The 12523-nt window shown below is 56.9% G+C and overlaps 1 protein-coding gene across 7 annotated transcripts in view; it reads right to left on the bottom strand.

The window, feature by feature from the left end:
* Positions 1-3737: 3737 nt before the first annotated feature.
* The window catches only part of PDLIM5 (PDZ and LIM domain 5), a 169225-nt gene continuing 160439 nt past the window's right edge, over positions 3738-12523 (bottom strand). For 3 of the 7 annotated variants that reach the window (XM_064148342.1, XM_064148344.1, XM_064148345.1), the window contains one exon: positions 3738-5844. In XM_064148342.1, the coding sequence (XP_064004412.1) occupies positions 5755-5844 (90 nt within the window). In that variant the 3' untranslated portion in view covers positions 3738-5754. The remainder of the gene's footprint in view (positions 5845-12523) is intronic. The other 4 variants (XM_064148347.1, XM_064148348.1, XM_064148346.1 and 1 more) reach the window with 3 other exon arrangements.

The following is a 12523-nucleotide window of genomic DNA, read 5'->3' as shown; positions in this document are numbered from 1 at the left end:
AGCAATGGGATGAATCAGAGGATCATCCTCGTGGCCCTTCTCTGGACACCTTCCAGCACCTCCAGGTCTTTCCTGTAATAGAGGCTCCAGAACTGGATGCAGCACTCCAGGTGGGGTCTCAGCAGAGCAGAGGGGCAGAATCCCCTCCCTGGCCCTGCTGGCCACACTTCTGCTGCTGCAGCCCAGGCTCTGCTTGGCTTTCTGGGCTGCAAGTGCACACTGTTGGCTCATGCTGAGCTTCTCCTCCACCAGCACCCCCAAATCCCTCTATCCAGGGCTGCTCTCAAGCCAGGCACTGCCCAGCCTATACTGATGTTTGGGATTGCCCTGACCCAGCTGCAGGACCTTGCACTTGCTCTTGTTGAACCTCCTGAGCTTGGCTTGTGCCCACCTCTGCAGCCTGTTAAGGTCCCCCTGGATGGATCCCTGCCCTCCAGCCTGTCAGCCACACCACACAGCTTGGTGTCACCAGCAAATCTGATACACTTTTCCCACTTACCTTCATTTGCAAAGTGAGTGTCTGGTGCAAGCAGCTCCACGAAGACACAGCTACAGAGCAGAACAGACCAACACACATTGAAGAACTCAGGTTTTGCTTTGAGTTTTATTGCATTGTTATATTAAGCATTTTATATTTACAGGTATTTCTGAATCCTTTAGTTACAATCTACTGCTAATGTCACCACGATCCAACCACTCACACACATCTCCTGCCTGCAGACAGAGTTAAACTGAATTCTCTCACAGGCAGTTGGGGAAGGAAAAATGCTTCCTGGCTGAAAATGAATCCAAACAAACCCTACAGGCTACTGAAACGTCCCTGTTGACTTTCTAGCATTCCCTTGTCCAAAAGACAGTTGGGAGTCTCATGAAACCCCCAAATGATGCTGGCACAGTGCTGAGCTTTGCCATGTTACCTCTGCACTCCAGAACCTGTATGTGTATGTGCACACAAATGTATGTCTCTCAATGTACACCTACGTGCCACAGAATCACACAATCAACCAGGCTGGAAGAGACCTCCAAACTCATCTACTCCAACCTAGCACCCAGCCCTGGCCAATCAACCAGACCATGGCACTAAGTTCTTTTCTTGAACAGCTCCAGGAATGGTGACTCCACCACCTCCCTGGGCAGCCCATTCCAATGCCAATCACTCTCTCTGACAACAACTTCCTCCTAACATTCAGCCTAGACCTGCCCTGGCACAACTTCACACTGTGTCCCCTTCTTCTGTTGCTGCTTGCCTGGCAGCAGAGCCCAACCCCACCTGGCTACAGCCTCCCTTCAGGGAGCTGCAGACAGCAATGAGCTCTGCCTTGAGCCTCCTCTGCTGCAGGCTGCACACCCCCAGCTCCCTCAGCCTCTCCTCACAGGGCTCTGCTCCAGGACCCTCCCCAGCCTTGCTGCCCTTCTCTCAACACCTTCCAGCACCTCAACATCTCTCTGGAATGTAGAAGCCCACAACTGGACACAGCACTCAAGGGGTGGCCTGAGCAGTGCTGAGCACAGGGGCACAAGAACCTCCCTTGTCCTGCTGCCCACACTGCTCCTGAGCCAGCCCAGGATGCCATTGGCTCTGCTGCCCACCTGGGCACTGCTGCCTCCTCTGCAGCTCCTCTCTGCCAGCACCCCCAGCTCCCTCTCTGCCTGCCTGCTCTCAGCCACTCTGGCCCCAGCCTGGGGTTGTTGTGGCCAAAGTGCAGAACCCTGCCCTTGGCCTTGTTCAATCTCATCCCATTGGCCTCTGCCCACCCATCCAACCTGGCCAGGTCCCTCTGCAGGGCTCTGCTACCCTCGAACCGCTCCAGAGCTGCGCCTGGCTTGGTGTCATGAGATGAGTATATATAAACACACACACACACACACACACACATACACAGACCAGAAGATTCTAGATCTAAATATACAGGCTTGAAAAATAAAATAGGAAGAGAGCAGGATGACTTAGCCCTACACAACAACGAGAGAAGGTAATAAATACCCAGGTGAGATACATGGCATTAGTGTAAAGTGCTCTACTGAAATCTCTCTTATTAAAATAACAATTAAAAAGGATGTTTCTTGGAGCTGACTTACAGAATTTGTCAGAGCCAGAAGAAATATTCATTATGTATCAGTGGCTCTAGGCTTCCTCTTAGATTTTAAACACCTAGATAAAAGCAGGGGTTAAAAGCCAAAGCAGCTAAACAAAGCAGTACTCATCAGAGCCTTTCAGGCTTTTTTGTGCTCATGGTCATGAAAAGACTGCAGAATTTCCAACCTGGGGCACAGGAGCTTAAAGATATGATTCCAATTCAAGCAATGACACTGCACAAAATGACAACTTGGTTTTTAAAGACAATGGCAAACTGCAGAATTTTCTCTCCTACTTAAAAATGGCAAGTTTTGAACTGCAGGAGTTACCTGATGCCTCATCCTGTGAATTCAGATCCTTCTTCCTCATGCTTCTGCAACATAGCCCTGCTGAAACCTGGTGGCTGGGTCTCATTTCTCTGCATTTCACCTGATTTCAGTGCATCTGCAACACAGCTCTGCTGAAACCTGGTGGCTGGGTCTCATTTCTCTGCATTTCACCTGATTTCAATGCAAATACAACACAGCTCTGCTGAAACCTAGTGGCTGGGCCTCATTTCTCTGCATTTCACCTGATTTCAGTGCAAATGCAACACAGCTCTGCTGAAACCTGGTGGCTGGGTCTCATTTCTCTGCATTTCACCTGATTTCAGTGCAAATGCAACACAGCTCTGCTGAAACCTGGTGGCTGGGTCTCATTTCTCTGCATTTCACCTGATTTCAATGCAAATACAACACAGCTCTGAAACCTGGTGGCTGGGTCTCATTTCTCTGCATTTCACCTGATTTCAATGCAAATACAACACAGCTCTGCTGAAACCTAGTGGCTGGGCCTCATTTCTCTGCATTTCACCTGATTTCAGTGCAAATGCAACACAGCTCTGCTGAAACCTAGTGGCTGGGTCTCATTTCTCTGCATTTCACCTCATTTCAGTGCATCTGCAACACAGCTCTGCTGAAACCTGGTGGCTGGGCCTCATTTCTCTGCACTTCACCTGATTTCAGTGCAAATGCAACACAGCTCTGCTGAAACCTAGTGGCTGGGTCACATTTCTCTGCATTTCACCTGATTTCAGTGCATCTGCAACACAGCTCTGCTGAAACCTGGTGGCTGGGTCTCATTTCTCTGCATTTCACCTGATTTCAATGCAAATGCAACACAGCTCTGCTGAAACCTGGTGGCTGGGTCTCATTTCTCTGCATTTCACCTGATTTCAGTGCATCTGCAACACAGCTCCACTGAAACCTGGTGGCTGGGTCTCATTTCTCTGCATTTCACCTGATTTCAGTGCATCTGCCACACAGCTCCACTGAAACCTGGTGGCTGGGCCTCATTTCTCTGCATTTCACCTGATTTCCTCCAGATTGAACAACACCAACTCTCTCAGCCTGTCAGAGCAGCTGCAGCCCTCTGAGCATCCTCATTGCCCTTCTCTGGACACCTTCCGACACCTCAACAGCTCTCTTGAATTGAGGAGCCCAGAACTGGACACAGCACTCCAGGGGTGGCCTGAGCAGTGCTGAGCACAGGGGCACAAGAACCTCCCTTGTCCTGCTGCCCACACTGCTCCTCAGCCAGCCCAGGATGCCATTGGCTCTGCTGCCCACCTGGGCACTGCTGCCTCAGCTTCAGCTCCTCTCTCCCAGCACCCCCAGCTCCCTCTGCCTGCCTGCTCTCAGCCACTCTGGCCCCAGCCTGTAGTGCTGCTTGGGGTTGTTGTGGCCAAAGCGTAGAACCCTGCCCTTGGCCTTGTTCAATCTCATCCCACTGGCCTCTGCCCACCCATCCAGCCTGGCCAGGTCCCTCTGCAGGGCTCTCCTACCCTTCAGCAGCTCCACACCTGCTCCTAGCTTGGTGTCACTTGCAAACTCACTGATGCTGGACTCAATCCCCTGCTCCAGATCATGAACAAAGACATTCCTACCAAGCTACAGAACTGGCTGCGCCTCCTGGCTGGCTGGAAATGCATCGTGGCAGCATTGTCTCTCTGCTCCCTGCCAAGAAGTGAGAGATATGAAGCTGCCTAACTCAGTATTATGTCAATCAACAATCAATTTTCCCTACATCTGGAGGAAAAGAGAGAAATCAACCCTAGACCAATAAAATCCTAATGGCTGTGCAAGAAAGCCAATTTTGGGTACACTGTCTGGCACACCCCCAACATACATATTCATGAGCTACAAGGTAAGGAATGTACTGACAGGAAAGCAATGTCCTCAGCTGCACTCCAGCAGTTCTCACTCAGCAGCAGGGCCTCACATTCAGAATATAAGATGCCCTCACTTGAAGGTACAGTGCAAACTGCCCCTTTCCAAAGGCACTCGAAACCATCCCAAGCCTGAACTACAAACCTAAGAGTGTAACTCCCTGCTCTCTTTGGAGGTCTGGCCTGATGCCACAGACCTCCACCACACCTTCACCAGGAGGTTTTTTCAGCTAGTGTTCTGGCAGAACAGGAGCTCACAATCATAGAATCAAGCAGGTTGGAAGAGACCCCCAAGCTCAGCCAGCCCAAACTAGCACCCAGCCCTGGCCAAGCAACCAGACCATGGCACTAAGTGCCCCAGCCAGGCTTGGCTTCAACACCTCCAGGGATGATGACTCCAACACCTCCCTGGGCAGCCCATTCCAATGCCAATCACTCTCTCTGACAACAACTTCCTAACAACAACTACCACAGACCTCCCCTGGCACAGCTTCACACTGTGTCCCCTTCTTCTGTTGCTGCTTGCCTGGCACAAGAGCCCAACCCCACCTGGCTACAGCCTCCCTGCAGGCAGCTGCAGACAGCAATGAGCTCTGCCCTGAGCCTCCTCTTCTGCAGGCTGCACACCCCCAGCTCCTTCAGCCTCTCCTCACAGGGCTCTGCTCCAGGCCCCTCCCCAGCCTTGCTGCCCTTCTCTGGACACCTTCCAGCATCTCAACATCTGTCTTGAACTGAGGAGGAGCCTAGAACTGGACACAGCACTCAAGGGGTGGCCTGAGTGTGCTAAGCATAGGGGAAAAATAACTTCCCTTGTCTACTGGCCACACAAAGTGGCATCTTCTAAATCAGTCTGTTCCACGCTGCAGCCAATGCTGGGCTTAACTTCTCCCTCAAACTCTTTGTCTTTTGCAGACCCTACAGACTGAAGTGCCAAGGCACAGGCCTGTGTGACTGTGCAGGAGGTGTCATGCACACAGGTGTCCGATACGACCATCGCTGGCTGAACGAGGCATTCAGTGTCACGTTCTCTCTGCTTGCAATTCCTTCTACACACAGTCACAAGCTTCTAGACTTCTAAGTGAGTTGGATGGCTGAAGCCAATCTCCCTTTCTTTGCTGAAGAGCAGCAAACCCAAGGGTTCTGACATCAGATATTTGTTCTCATAGGTGTTTCACTTCTCAGACTAAAAGCAGGTATAAATGTGGCCATACAACCCCAAGCGCAGAGGGAAAGGCGCTCTGCGACGTTTGCCTTGGGTGCAGTCCCCAGTTCCTATCTTTTTAATGCAGCAACCCCCCCCTAAGCTATAAACATGTGAAAAATTAGCACACAACCCCCTCCACAAGCTTCTAAATTGCTCTTCCCTTCTAGAAAAACCTGACATTAAATCATTTCAAGCAATAATTGAGCACAGACGTTTCAACCTCCGTTTCCAGTTGGTACGCTGGCGGCGCGAGATGGGCTCTGAGCATCAGATGTTGAGGGAGTGAGCATGTTTCTTGCACAGGGGCTTGTCCTTCTTGGAGAAGAAAGTCTGACCCTCCAAACTGTCACTGCAGACCTGAAGTGAGATAAAAGAGAAAGGTCACCCAGTCCAATGGGATGGGCTTCAATAGCTCCAAGTGCTGGGTGCTGCAGTTTGGCCACAACAACCCCATGCAGAGATACAGGCTGGGGTCAGAGTGGCTGAGAGCAGCCAGACAGAGAGGGATCTGGGGGTACTGATTGATACCTGCCTGAACATGAGCCAGCAGTGTGCCCAGGTGGCCAAGAGAGCCAGTGGCATCCTGGCCTGCATCAGGAATGGTGTGGCCAGCAGGAGCAGGGAGGTCATTCTGCCCCTGTACTCTGCACTGCTTAGACCACACCTTGAGTGCTGTGTTCAGTTCTGGGCCCCCCAGTTTAGGAGGGACATTGAGATGCTTGAGCGTGTCCAGAGAAGGGCGACGAGGCTGGGGAGAGGCCTTGAGCACAGCCCTACGAGGAGAGGCTGAGGGAGCTGGGATTGGTTAGCCTGGAGAAGAGGAGGCTCAGGGCAGACCTTATTGCTGTCTACAACTACCTGAGGGGAGGTTGTGGCCAGGAGGAGGTTGCTCTCTTCTCTCAGGTGGCCAGCACCAGAACGAGAGGACACAGCCTCAGGCTGCACCAGGGGAGATTTAGGCTGGAGGTGAGGAGAAAGTTCTTCCCTGAGAGAGTCACTGGACACTGGAATGGGCTGCCCGGGGAGGTGGTGGAGTCGCCGTCCCTGGAGCTGTTCAAGGCAGGACTGGACGTGGCACTTGGTGCCATGGTCTGGCCTTGAGCTCTGTGCTAAAGGGTTGGACTTGATGATCTCTGAGGTCTCTTCCAACCCTGATGATACTGTGATATACTGTGATACAGTCCAGATGTATCCTTGACACCCTGTGTTATTCAGCAAGCCAAACCATGAGATTATGCCACGCATCTGAAGAATGATTACCTTTCTCTCACGGATATTCTCTGGCTGCAGGACTACAGGTTCAAGCCAGCATAACCTTCCTCTCTTTAAAACAACAGAATCAGGCAGGGCTGGAAGGCAGCACGAGGAGCAGCCAGTTCCAACCCCCCTGCCATGCCCAGGGACACCCTACCCTAGAGCAGCCTGGCCACAGCCTCAGCCAGCCTGGCCTTAAATATCTCCAGGGAAGGAGGTGTTTAAGTGGTCCCCTCAGAAAGGACCTTTGAAGGTCATCCAGTACAACCCCCTCTGCAGTCAGCAGGGACACCTCACACTAGATCAGGCTGCCCACAGCCTCAGCCAGCCTGGCCTCAAACACCTCCAGCCATGGGGCCTCAACCACCTCCCTGGGCAACCCATGCCAGCCTCTCACCACTCTCATCACCAACAACTTCCTCCTCACCTCCAGCCTCACTCTCCCCACCTCCAGCTTTGCTCCATTCTCCCCAGTCCTGGCACTCCCTGACAGCCTCAAAAGTCCATCCCCAGCTTTTTTGTAGCCCACTTCAGATCCTGGAAGGTCACCTGGGAGCCTCCTCTGCTCCAGCTTGCACAGCCCCAACTCTTTCAGTCTGTGCTCACAGCAGAGCTGCTGCAGCCCTCTCAGCATCCTCCTGGCCCTGCTCTGGACACTCTCCAGCATCTCCACAGCCCTCTTGGAATGGGGGCTTCAGAACTGGATGCAGTACTCCAGGTGGGGTCTCAGCAGAGAACAGCAAAGGGGCAGAATCCCCTCCCTGGCCCTGCTGGCCACACTTCTGCTGCTGCAGCCCAGGCTCTGCTTGGCTTTCTGGGCTGCAAGTGCACACTGCTGGCTCCTGTTGAGCTTCTCCTCCAGCAGCACCCCCAAGTCCCTCTCCTCAAGGCTGCTCTCCAACCACTCACTGCCCTGCCTGGATTTGTGCTTGGCATTGCCCCGACCCAGCTGCAGGACCTTGCCCTTGGTCTTGTTGAACCTCCTGAGCTTGGCTTGTGCCCACCTCTGCAGCCTGCCCAGGTCCCTCTGGATGGATCCCTGCCCTCCAGCCTGGCTGCTGCACCACACAGCTCGGTGTGGGCAGCAAACCTGCAGAGGCTGCACTCAGTGCCACTGTCCATGGCACTGTTCTTAGCTGGGAGCAGAGGAAGGGTCAGCATTATAGAAGAAGAAAAATGCAATCATGAGGAGTGGGGCTTGGCTGGGTTTTTGTTCTGCTCACACTCTATTGGCAGTGAAGCTTTGGCTACAGTCTCTACAGCAGAAGTACTCTTGCAGCCCATCCCTGTATGGCCTTCAGCGCTTGCCCTGAGGAAGCAAATGTCGTGGGTTAAATGCTAGGCCACGTTTGCAATCCAGGCCAGCTCCTCTGGAGTGGTGCCACAGGCTCACAATAGCAACGAGCCCTGCACATGGCTGAGAGAGTGCCTTTGTTTGGGCTGCACATCCAGCGAAGCCAACGCGGTGAGCTCTGGCGCTGTGAGCTCCGGCGCTGTGAACTCTGGCGCTGTGAGCTCTGGCACAGTGAGCTCTGGCGCTGTGAGTTCTGGCGCTGTGAACTCTGGCGCTGTGAGCTCTGGCACAGTGAGCTCTGGTGCTGTGAGCTCTGCAGCTGTGAGCTCTGCAGCTGTGAGTTCTGGCGCTGTGAGCTCTGGCGCTGTGAGCTCTGCAGCTGTGAGCTCTGCAGCTGTGAGCTCTGGCGCTGAGAGCTCTGGCGCTGTGAGCTCTGGAGCGGTGAGCTCTGGCGCTGTGAGCTCTGGAGCGGTGAGCTCTGGCGCTGTGAACTCTGGCGCTGTGAGCTCTGGCACTGTGAACTCTGGAGCTGTGAGCTCTGGAGCGGTGAGCTCTGGAGCGGTGAGCTCTGGCGCTGTGAGCTCTGGAGCTGTGAGCTCTGGCGCGGTGAGCTCTGGCGCTGTGAGCTCTGGCGCTGTGAGCTCTGGAGCGGTGAGCTCTGGTGCTGTGAGCTCTGGAGCTGTGAGCTCTGGAGCGGTGAGCTCTGGCGCTGTGAGCTCTGGAGCGGTGAGCTCTGGCACTGTGACCTCTGGAGCAGTGAGCTCTGGCACTGTGAGCTCCGGCGCTGTGAGCTCTGGCGCTGTGAGCTCTGCAGCTGTGAGCTCTGCAGCTGTGAGCTCTGGCGCTGTGAGCTCTGGAGCTGTGAGCTCTGGAGCTGTGAGCTCTGGCGCTGTGAGCTCTGGCACTGTGAGCTCTGGAGCTGTGAGCTCTGGCGCTGTGAGCTCCTGCACTGTGAGCTCTGGAGCTGTGAGCTCTGGCGCTGTGAGCTCTGGAGCGGTGAGCTCTGGCGCTGTGAGCTCTGGAGCTGTGAGCTCTGGAGCTGTGAGCTCCGCAGCTGTGAGCTCCTGCACTGTGAGCTCTGGAGCGGTGAGCTCTGCAGCTGTGAGCTCCTGCACTGTGAGCTCTGGCACTGTGAGCTCCGGCGCTGGGAACTGTGGGGCGGTGAGCTCTGGCGCTGTGAGCTCTGACGCTGTGAGCTCTGGCACTGTGAGCTCTGACGCTGTGAGCTCTGGCGCTGTGAGCTCTGGAGCTGTGAGCTCTGCAGCTGTGAGCTCTGGAGCTGTGAGCTCTGGCGCTGTGAGCTCCGGCGCTGGGAGCTGTGGGGCGGTGAGCTCTGGCGCTGTGAGCTCCGGCGCTGGGAACTGTGGAGCGGTGAGCTCTGGCGCTGTGAGCTCCGGCGCTGGGAACTGTGGGGCGGTGAGCTCTGGCACTGTGAGCTCTGGTGCTGTGAGCTCTGGCGCTGTGAGCTCTGGCACTGTGAGCTCTGCAGCTGTGAGCTCTGGCGCTGTGAGCTCTGGCGCTGCGAGCTCTGGAACTGTGAGCTCTGGCGCTGTGAGCTCTGGCGCTGTGAGTTCCTGCACTGTGAGCTCTGGAGCTGTGAGCTCTGGCACTGTGAGCTCTGGCGCTGTGAGCTCTGGCACTGTGAGCTCTGCAGCTGTGAGCTCTGGCACTGTGAGCTCTGGCACTGTGAGCTCTGGCGCTGTGAGCTCTGGAGCTGTGAGCTCTGGAGTGGTGAGCTCTGGCGCTGCGAGCTCCGGCGCTGGGACCTGTGGGGCGGTGAGCTCTGGAGCTGTGAGCTCTGGCGCTGTGAGCTGCGGCGCTGTGAGCTCTGGAGCAGTGAGCTCTGGCGCTGTGAGCTCTGGCGCTGTGAGCTCTGGAGCAGTGAGCTCTGGCGCTGTGAGCTCTGGCGCTGTGAGCTCTGGCGCTGTGATCTCTGGAGCAGTGAGCTCTGGCGCTGTGAGCTCCGGTGCTGTGAGCTCTGGCGCTGTGAGCTCTGGAGCTGTGAGCTCTGGAGCTGTGAGCTGTGGCGCTGTGAGCTCTGGCGCTGTGAGCTCTGGCGCTGTGAGCTCCGTCGCTGTGAGCTCTGGCGCTGTGAGCTCCTGCACTGTGAGCTCTGGAGCTGTGAGCTCTGGCGCTGTGAGCTCTGGCGCTGTGAGCTCTGGCGCTGTGAGCTCTGGAGCTGTGAGCTCCTGCTCTGTGAGCTCTGGAGCTGTGAGCTCTGGCGCTGTGAGCTCTGGCGCTGTGAGCTCTGGCGCTGTGAGCTCTGGAGCTGTGAGCTCTGGCGCTGTGAGCTCCGGCGCTGTGAGCTCTGACGCTGTGAGCTCTGGAGCTGTGAGCTCTGGCGCTGTGAGCTCTGGAGCGGTGAGCTCTGGTGCTGTGAGCTCTGGAGCTGTGAGCTCTGGAGCGGTGAGCTCTGGCGCTGTGAGCTCTGGAGCTGTGAGCTCCGGCGCTGTGAGCTCTGGAGCGGTGAGCTCTGGAGCGGTGAGCTCTGGCGCTGTGAGCTCTGGAGCGGTGAGCTCTGGCACTGTGACCTCTGGAGCAGTGAGCTCTGGCACTGTGAGCTCCGGCGCTGTGAGCTCTGGCGCTGTGAGCTCTGCAGCTGTGAGCTCTGCAGCTGTGAGCTCTGGCGCTGTGAGCTCTGGAGCTGTGAGCTCTGGCGCTGTGAGCTCTGGCACTGTGAGCTCTGGAGCTGTGAGCTCTGGCGCTGTGAGCTCCTGCACTGTGAGCTCTGGAGCTGTGAGCTCCGGCGCTGTGAGCTCTGGAGCGGTGAGCTCTGGCGCTGTGAGCTCTGGAGCTGTGAGCTCTGGAGCTGTGAGCTCCGCAGCTGTGAGCTCCTGCACTGTGAGCTCTGGAGCGGTGAGCTCTGCAGCTGTGAGCTCCTGCACTGTGAGCTCTGGCACTGTGAGCTCCGGCGCTGGGAACTGTGGGGCGGTGAGCTCTGGCGCTGTGAGCTCTGACGCTGTGAGCTCTGGCACTGTGAGCTCTGACGCTGTGAGCTCTGGCGCTGTGAGCTCTGGTGCTGTGAGCTCTGCAGCTGTGAGCTCTGGAGCGGTGAGCTCTGGCGCTGTGAGCTCCGGCGCTGGGAACTGTGGGGCGGTGAGCTCTGGCGCTGTGAGCTCCGGCGCTGGGAACTGTGGAGCGGTGAGCTCTGGCGCTGTGAGCTCCGGCGCTGGGACCTGTGGGGCGGTGAGCTCTGGCACTGTGAGCTCTGGTGCTGTGAGCTCTGGCGCTGTGAGCTCTGGCACTGTGAGCTCTGCAGCTGTGAGCTCTGGCGCTGTGAGCTCTGGCGCTGCGAGCTCTGGAACTGTGAGCTCTGGCGCTGTGAGCTCTGGCGCTGTGAGTTCCTGCACTGTGAGCTCTGGAGCTGTGAGCTCTGGCACTGTGAGCTCTGGCGCTGTGAGCTCTGGCACTGTGAGCTCTGCCGCTGTGAGCTCTGGCACAGTGAGCTCTGGCGCTGTGAGCTCTGGCGCTGTGAGCTCTGGAGCTGTGAGCTCTGGAGTGGTGAGCTCTGGCGCTGCGAGCTCAGGCGCTGGGAACTGTGGGGCGGTGAGCTCTGGTGCTGTGAGCTCTGGCGCTGTGAGCTCCGGCGCTGTGAGCTCTGGAGCAGTGAGCTCTGGCGCTGTGAGCTCTGGCGCTGTGAGCTCTGGAGCAGTGAGCTCTGGCGCTGTGAGCTCTGGCGCTGTGAGCTCTGGCGCTGTGATCTCTGGAGCAGTGAGCTCTGGCGCTGTGAGCTCCGGTGCTGTGAGCTCTGGCGCTGTGAGCTCTGGAGCTGTGAGCTCTGGAGCTGTGAGCTGTGGCGCTGTGAGCTCTGGCGCTGTGAGCTCTGGCGCTGTGAGCTCCGTCGCTGTGAGCTCTGGCGCTGTGAGCTCTGGCGCTGTGAGCTCTGGAGCTGTGAGCTCTGGCGCTGTGAGCTCTGGCGCTGTGAGCTCTGGCGCTGTGAGCTCTGGAGCTGTGAGCTCTGGCGCTGTGAGCTCCTGCACTGTGAGCTCTGGAGCTGTGAGCTCTGGCGCTGTGAGCTCTGGCGCTGTGAGCTCTGGCGCTGTGAGCTCTGGAGCTGTGAGCTCTGGCGCTGTGAGCTCCGGCGCTGTGAGCTCTGACGCTGTGAGCTCTGGAGCTGTGAGCTCCGGAGCTGTGAGCTCCGGCGCTGTGAGCTCTGGCGCTGTGAGCTCTGGAGCTGTGAGCTCTGGCGCTGTGAGCTCTGGCACTGTGAGCTCTGGAGCTGTGAGCTCCGGCGCTGTGAGCTCTGGAGCGGTGAGCTCTGGAGCGGTGAGCTCTGGCGCGGTGAGCTCTGGAGCGGTGAGCTCTGGCGCGGTGAGCTCTGGAGCGGTGAGCTCTGGAGCTGTGAGCTCTGGAGCGGTGAGCTCTGGCACTGTGAGCTCTGGAGCGGTGAGCTCTGGCGCTGTGAGCTCTGGAGCGGTGAGCTCTGGCGCTGTGAGCTCTGGAGCGGTGAGCTCTGGCACTGTGAGCTCTGGAGCGGTGAGCTCTGGC

Source organism: Pogoniulus pusillus, chromosome 9, assembly GCF_015220805.1.
Source record: "Pogoniulus pusillus isolate bPogPus1 chromosome 9, bPogPus1.pri, whole genome shotgun sequence".
Taxonomy (NCBI): Eukaryota; Metazoa; Chordata; class Aves; order Piciformes; family Lybiidae; genus Pogoniulus; species Pogoniulus pusillus.
This window is presented reverse-complemented; position numbering and strand designations above follow the sequence as displayed.